We start from the raw sequence: 8,327 nt of genomic DNA on the forward strand, positions 1-8,327 counted from the left end.
GAGATTCGGATCGTAAAGTCTTACCGCATTTTCTATTATTATCAATGTACCCATACACACACAACGTTTTTTTTTATCATTGACATTCCACGGCAATGTGAACAACATGAATGTTCAAAAAATCAATAGCACATACATAATATGTATATAGTGATTATACGCTTTTGAAGGAAGACCTTTACTAGTCCTAACAAGTAAAGCGTATTGAGTCCTCTATATATAGTTCTCTCTTTTTCTTTGCCCAAACTTTACTTATCTATAGTTCCTATCCTAAACTGTATATTCATTCCGCTCTTTGCTCTTCATGCTCACCATTAGCTAATTGGTACCAATTGGTTGCCATCTACAATGACACATTATTCCCTATTGCTCATTATTGCTACTATCATTTTTGTTGTCCAACCACTGCCCATTGTTGCCGCAACCAATGACTTAAAAATTCTAGTTCCATTCAAAATGGGGTTTCAAGAGTTTGTGAATTGGAGTTCATCAGATGTACCACCTACATCCAATTCTACCTTCAATTTCTCCGGCTTTTCCGTTGAAGTCTTCCGACAATGTATTGAGAAACTGAATTACAGCTACACGCTAATTGGATACGGTGATCGAAACCAAACCCCTAACTATAATGATCTCGTGCAAAAGCTTGTCTCTCAGGTCCTTTATTTTTTTAATTAAGTACAGCTCATCATAATGAAATTTAAGGATTGTCGGATTAAATAAGATAAATAATTCAACCTTTTGATTGTTTATAATACATCCAACTAGATGATCTATATGCATTCAAGCATTTGTGTGTGCTGGAATAGATGCTGGAAAATGCATAAGGGATCATGTCCATGCTCGGGCATTGTATCATGAATAGAGAGAAATCACTAAAAATATATTGTCCATGGAATACCTTGAAGTTATACTGAACAAAGACAGAAATATATCATTACCCTAAATATAATAGTTAGCTCCTCATACTAGATACTCTTGAAACTTATTAGGAATGTTAACTATGTTTTAAATTTTGCGTTAATGAGTAGAGGATGTCCCAAACTAGTATTATATTTGCATTAAATTTCTCACATAACAATAATGCTAATTAGGATTAGTAGCTTGCTTATATTGCATCTTAATGGTTCTATTTTATGTAAGTTATTCATTTCTCATCCGTCCTCCTTCAATTATGGAACTTCGAATATCAAAATATATTGAATGAGGAAATCTTCTCCTTCAAATTTATCTGAAGGACATCAACATTAGTCATGGGATGTTAATCGTACCCAACCATAGTCATGTTTGTGACCCAACACTTGTTACTTGGAACTATCTATGAATCCACCTATGGGATGTTATCTATCTATGGATCCTCCTATGATAGTTTGATCTTCATTCATGACCTAAACGCAACCTTGTTTGTGTGATTTCATTCCGGTTTATGTAGGCCAATGTTCCTAAGTGTGTAATTTCATTTTAATCATGTTTCATTGAATGAATACAAGTAATTTGGTAGCGTTTGAATGGACATCTGGAAATTAATTCCCATATAATAAACTAAGCAATGTTTGTCTGTCTTCTCTAGTAACTTATTCAAATTGATGTGTCAACTACTTACAATGATATATAGATAGCATCCATGTTTTTATATTATGGTTTTGCTCATTTTTACAAATAACTATGGATGTTTCATGGTATGATCAAAAGGAGGTAGATGGGGTCGTCGCCGATTTGACAATAACTAGTGACCGATTAAAATTGGTGGACTTTACACAACCGTATATACAATCAAGCCTTCAAATGATCGTGCCACTTAAATCAGAGCCTAACATCCATTTTTGGATACTATTAGCCCCCTTTTCTAGGGGCCTTTGGTTTAGCATTGTGGGAATGTTTGTGCTCACCATCATTTGTATCTTCATTGTGGAGCATGGCCGATCTGATGGTGAAAGTTGGAAAGCTGCACTCTCAAGATCATTCTGGTAAGCATTCCTTTCCTCATCACACTATTTCCATCAAACAATAACTTTCAAATGGCTATGTATTATTAGTCTATGATTTAAGTGCCTCTCACATAGAGATTCATTAAGCAAGCTCTTAATGGAACCAAGTCTTCCCTAACTTCCAAGACTACCGAATAGCTCATGCTCCATTTTCTTTCGAATGTTCTTTGGTAATTCATGCTAGAGTTCAAGGATTGTGCCTATTTTGATCAATCATCCAATTTGTAGTTCACCCCTACATGTATTACCTACCCAATTTGTAGCCAACTCTAGTAGTTCTTGGGTTACAGAGGCCTCTAGACGTGGGTAGAAAAACAATGTCCTTCCGTGAACCTTCGAGCCTTTTTAATGAACTCCATGTTTTTATGTTCGTACTTCTATTTGGGACATAAAGTGTGTGGATAGATCTCATATATCATGCAACTTGAACGTTGCATCAAGGATTATTCGGAATTGTTTATCCTCTATACAAAACCAAGCGCGCGCTTGTTAAATTGGTGATATTGGGGAATTATTTCCAATACGAAAACCTGATGTTGATCTATGGATTACAAAGATTTTGTCCCAAAAATGGTCGTGATTGGGAACCTAGTATTCAATGGAATTTTGTAGAAGACAAAATTCCATCAAATATACAAATATAACCTGAATCTACAAATAATGATTGGTCAAACTGAAATATGGCATTAAAGTTTGGTATATATCTGGAAGTATGTGTGCTTGAAGGTATTACAAAATGTAAAGACATGCTTGCTTAGACAATTACCAAAATTTGGAGAGTTATTGTGCAAAAGGTGACACTCAACTAGCAAAATTAAAATTTTTGAAGTATTATGCCTTATGAATCCCTAACATGTTATATTAAAGTTTTAAGCACATGTTATATTAAAGTGATCTTTGAAAGAGAATTCTAGAACACTAAGGAGGATGACTCAATTTGAACTTTCCAAAAAGCAACCTCAAAAGTTCCTCAAAAAAGTCTCTTTCCTATTTGTTCAAGGCATAGTTGTTAAAAAACGTGTATTCTACGTTTAGAGTATGTTTTAGAATACTCTGAAGTATTCTACACATATTCTACGTTTTAGAACTGTTGTTTTTAAAAATTTGACGTATTCTACGTATTCAAAAAATTTGACATATTCTACGTATTCAACGTATTTAACAAGTCTTTATCATTTCAAAAAATATTTTCTGTTTTTTGAAAAAAAAAAACTTTAAAATTTAAGAAGTATTTAACGTATTTTACAAGTATTCTAAGTATTCTAAACGTATTCTACACGTATTCTAAACGTATTTAATGTACTTTATCTATAAAATACGTATTCTAAGAATTTTTAAAAAAAAAGTTAGAATACTTAGAATATGTATTGTACGCGTATTTTATGCTAAGTATTTTACAACAATGGTTCAAGGAGAAGCATTTTGGATTATCACAAATGTTTAAAAGGTTCAAGATTAAGATAAAGGTCGGTCTGACTAGTTGGCCTATTGTCCTTCACTTGAATCAACCATCGATTTAGTCAACCCACAAGTCGACTCGTTGGTCAATCTGGTCGACCTGATTGGTCGATTCTCCATTCCATCCAATCAGTTGACTACCAAGTTGACTCGTTGGTCGATTCAACTGATCAACCGAACTTTGATTGTTGACTTCTCTCATTTGGTCGCCGACTTCTCCCTTTAGGAGGGATAAACTCATACCAAGAAAGCACACAATGGTTGTGAAACCGATGATGTATACTTTGATGACAATGTGGTGAACAAAAACCAAGTATAGAAATGGGAGAGAATAAGGTTTCCCTATCAAATATATTGTTAGCAGAGGATATGTATCATCCTAACCATGGTGAGAATATGAAAAGAGAAAACTAAAAATATCTTGAGGATGTATAGAGGCCAAAGGTTTCAAAACACGTGCTAAGCCGATTGATGCTCATGGAGTTGTAGCTCCACACATGTCTTGGCATTTTGCAAATAGATATGTACACACCATGGTTTATTAGATTGTGGAGGGCAGCCTTGTTTTGAGGAATCCATGTCATGTGAGGATAACCACAAATGTAGTGTCTCATGAAATTTTAGATACTAGTTGCTATATCCAAAAGCAAAACTTGTGTTTTTGTAAACTACATAAATCATTACAATTTAAATAGGTATATAATTAAGATGAACCTTACCTTAGCCAATCCACTATTATAATATTCATGTACCTTTTTAACGTTTCTCTAGTCACTATATATCATTGTATTTGTGCTAATTATTGTAGCATTTTGTATGATTATCAATATAATAGTTTTTTGAATGGCAACCAAGTGGCTAGAATGCATTGAGGTTAGGTTGTAAGGATGCAGTGATCTAGGTGTACTATAGTTAGAGAGGTTCAAATATTGTAAAACCATTCATGATCGGCACATATCATTATCAACATTCGTTATGACGCCATCCATGACATTTATCAACATTCTTGATGTTGTGTCATGTATATCTCTCTCTCCTTCTCACTTATTGCTGGTTTTTTATCTATTAGACAACATGTCTTTATCTTTCCATTATGTCTCATTTCTACATGCAGGAAAAAGTGTCCAACAATTGTTGTATGTTTTATTGTAGTAATGTAGTGTTAGGAACTTACTTTTCTTCAAGATTTTTGCCTTAAATCCCTAAACATATAATTATTTCTAATTTTTATACTTTGAATTTTGTAATGCCAATGTACAGGCTCACATCCATGGCAATATTCTTTTCCCATAGTAAGTACACATTCCAAAAATGCACAAGGATAAAACAATTATACCATGATATTATATACAAATAACTTTCTAAGAAAAGCTCTAGACAATTGAATATTATTAAAACAACTGCAATTCTTGGTAGGGGAGAATACCACGACACAGTTAGGTAAAGCAGTGATACTATTTTGGCTTGTTGCTGTACTGATATTTACGTCAAGTTATACGGCTAGCTTGTCATCAATAATAATAGCACAACAACAACAACAACAAACTCCAATCATTAGAAGTTTTCAAGACCTACAAAATTCTCGATTACATATAGGATGCCAAGAAGGATCATTCACACTAGAGTACTTAAAGAATCACTTACAGATTTCTTTAGATAGGCTTATAGAATTGGATACTGACAAGAATTATGTTGATGCATTGAATTTGAATGAGGTGGCAGCAATTATTGATGAGTCACCTTATATAGAGACCTTCCTTACAAGTTTGGGATGCGACTATACGATTGTTGATTCAAACATTGTTTACTTTGGCGGCTTCTCATTTGTAAGTATTGTTTATTTAATTGTAGCATGTCATCTAGTTTTATTTTTTAATGCATGCCATAATAATGATACAACCAATACATATAATACTTTTGAGACAAGTACTCAACTAGCGAACTTAATATATTTAACTCACATGTCATTATTTAATTACTTTGATCGAGTGAAATCACTAAATATTTATGTAGGATTATCTCCTGAAATAAAATGAACCAACTAACCATGGTACAAAAAGAAATAGTATGTAAATATACATTTAAAATAAAAACTAATATCATAAGGATTTCCCTCCCATCTTGCAGGCATTTCAAAAGAACTCATCCTTAACAAATGATATGTCACTTTCTATCATATCTTTAGAAGAATCTGGTGAGCTTCAAGAACTTAAGAATAAATGGCTTGGTTCTCGACAATGTACAACAACCACTACTACCACAAAAATGTCTTTCTATAGTTATTTGGGTGTACTTTGTATCATAATTGTATTGTATCTTGCGTGTGTATTACTAAGATGTTTGTATTGTCGACCCTCATCAACAGTATCACATAATCGTCAAGGATTTGTGGAAATGACCGAGAATCAAAATCAATAGCCTTTTCAAGCAAGAAATAAAAATATATCAATAAAATCATTTAATGTGGTGGAATAATTAACATAGAGTTATAAAAGTTCTTGTAATTTAGTAATTCATTATTATATTTTATGTTGAGAGAAAGCTTAGATTTCAAGTTACATATTATGTGAAAATGATTAAACATGTACAGATATTGTATACATGTGGTGGAAATAAGATGTTATTGCCTATCTGAAGCTCAGTACTTTGCGTAATCATTGCTAGAAACATGCCATATTATTGTAATTAGGTTTTTGTTTATCAAAATTGTTGAGCGAGCAAGGTCAACCGGATCCGGATCGGCTAAATAAGCTAGAGCCGGATCGGTATCCGGAACGAAGAACCGGATCGGTGTTCAGATGATATCCGAAACTAGGAGTCGGATCGGATTCAAACCAGTATGCTGTTAGAGGCCTATGGATCTCGCCTAGTACGTAGGCATATTTTTGGGAGTCAGTATCAGTCGCTCGTGTGAGCATTGAAATACTTGTCAGTCCTTTATGGACTTGTATAAAAGTGCTCTCTGATCACATTCTATGTACAAAGGATTGTTTTTTTTTTAATTGAGTTTTATGTTCTGCTCTCTCTCTGTCTCTCCCGTGTATGCTAAGTGCTCTCAAGCTTCCATTGAGCCTGTGTTTATTCTCTATCACTACCCGGCTAAACCGGTTTTGTGAAAGCTTCCACACGCTAACTTTCACACAAATATATGTCAAATGTTCACAAATAAAACGAAAACCATATGTAGTATATTGATTCCTCACACGACGGGTGAGTAGGAGGCAGAGTGGAGGAGGGGCAGGTCCCGTCTTTCCTAAGGAGTGGGGGAGCACACGCACACTTCCTCAAGCAGAAAGGATCAAGTGCGGGAACACAACAACCAAAGTAGTGCTCTCCCTATTGAGATCATATTTAAGTAGCACGGGATGCTACTCTTGGAGAAGAAGATAGACCTCCTTGAGCAAGTAGTGGTCATATGTCGCGTGGTGGGAGCATGTCCGAATAGAGGGTTGCATCAAGATATACTACAAGGAAAAAACCACCCACCAATAGGTGGAAGGGGTTTTATCTAATTATCTTGGAGGACAAGGACTCTACAAAGAAACTCATAGCAATGTCCCCTTGCCACATCCAAAACACACAAATGGGTACATGGTTTTAATCCAGTGACAGGCGTACAGCTAGAAGATTCAATGAAAAAGCTAATGATGTTGTTTCTTGGTTTATTTTTGGAATACAATGCTTCCCACTATTGGAAATTCCTTCGAAATGATGTTGTACGCAACGACTAACGGAAGCAGAAGCCGAGCGATCAGAAATCGTTGAATTCGGCATGTCACTTGAAGGACTAGTGGCAAGATGGCATGAGAAGCACCTCCTGAGAAGCTTCGCACTAGTCGAACAATTTATACGACATATCAAGAAGCCAACGAGGCCATTCCCCAATTTATCATTTGGTTTCAGACATTGAATAATCATCTTACAAGGGCATCCCTAGAGGATGAAGCAAAGGGAGTCTTTTTTGCTGCGCTCCGGGAGCCACTCTGGACAATGCTTATAGTGTTGTATTTCCGACAGAACACCAGCAATAAAGTCATTGATCGGGTTCTTGACATGGATCGAGCCCAAAACGGAAACTACATGGCGATGGGGGCCTTGCAACATGTGCTACCGAGAGAGGAGGATGTGCAATTTAGGCAAGCATTGCAGTGCACAACGTGTCTCAACCCCGAACATTCCACACTAGAATGCACCATGAGCACCCAATGCATGTTGTGTCACACTCGGTCACACTCCATGGACCAGTGTGAGTACAATTTATTAAATCGGCAGGCATCATCGGTCTGACAGATGGAGCTCCGAGACGACCAACGACTAGAGGAGCGGTTCCGATGAGAGAACTCTTACGATAACAGACAAAGAGAGGATTATGTTTGGGACCGCTATGAACGAGATTACTCGCTAGATTATGACCAGAGAAGAGGCGAAATATGGTACTTGGAGAGGCAAGGATACCACAACCGGAGAAACCCGAATAATAGAAGGGGGAATTTCTGATAGGATCAGCATCGGGAGTAAAACCGGGAATACCGTCGGGGACTGGACACGAATCCGTCCACCCCACAACCGGAGTAGCGAAGGACGGAGGAGGAAAACAAGATGGCTTCCAGCATCCAACTGGGTAATGCCGAAAAGGGAGAATCGAGTGGTATCCGGAAATTATATTGTTACTATTGTCGGCAAGAAGGCCACTACAATAGCTAGTGCCCGGTAAAGACCAAGGAGAAACAACCGACAGTGAATTGAGTGGTGACTACCAAGGTGATGGATGTTTAACAAGAAATGACACGGTCCAAAGGGAAGGCTGCAAAGTGGGAGACCCAAGAAGCAATCCGGACGCAGGCCACAGAATGGATACAACATGCCAATCAAAGGAACACG

The 8,327-nt window shown here is 36.4% G+C and overlaps 1 protein-coding gene across 1 annotated transcript; it reads left to right on the plus strand.

Annotated features, from left to right (window-relative positions):
• The first annotated feature begins 241 nt into the window (after window positions 1-241).
• Window positions 242-5,880, plus strand: LOC147867571 (glutamate receptor 3.3-like). The gene is made up of 5 exons (XM_087315348.1): window positions 242-657; window positions 1,693-1,967; window positions 4,707-4,738; window positions 4,863-5,272; window positions 5,574-5,880. Exons 1-5 carry the CDS (start codon window positions 349-351, stop codon window positions 5,862-5,864), a joined length of 1,317 nt encoding a protein of 438 aa, XP_087171474.1. The 5' UTR covers window positions 242-348; the 3' UTR covers window positions 5,865-5,880.
• Window positions 5,881-8,327: the final 2,447 nt, after the last annotated feature.

The sequence above is a fragment of the Azolla caroliniana genome, unplaced genomic scaffold (assembly GCF_043228905.1).
Source record: "Azolla caroliniana isolate FFs.n. ecotype wild unplaced genomic scaffold, voAzoCaro1.0.p SCAF_2, whole genome shotgun sequence".
Lineage (NCBI taxonomy): Eukaryota > Viridiplantae > Streptophyta > Polypodiopsida > Salviniales > Salviniaceae > Azolla > Azolla caroliniana.

Bases quoted from the DNA above. Each gene is read 5' to 3' on its own strand.
- LOC147867571 (XM_087315348.1), top strand. From the start codon at position 349: ATGACACATTATTCCCTATTGCTCATTATTGCTACTATCATTTTTGTT. The intron at 658-1,692 runs GTCCTTTATTTT...TATGATCAAAAG, and splicing joins TGCAAAAGCTTGTCTCTCAG to GAGGTAGATGGGGTCGTCGC. The intron at 4,739-4,862 runs GTAAGTACACAT...AATTCTTGGTAG, and splicing joins GGCAATATTCTTTTCCCATA to GGGAGAATACCACGACACAG.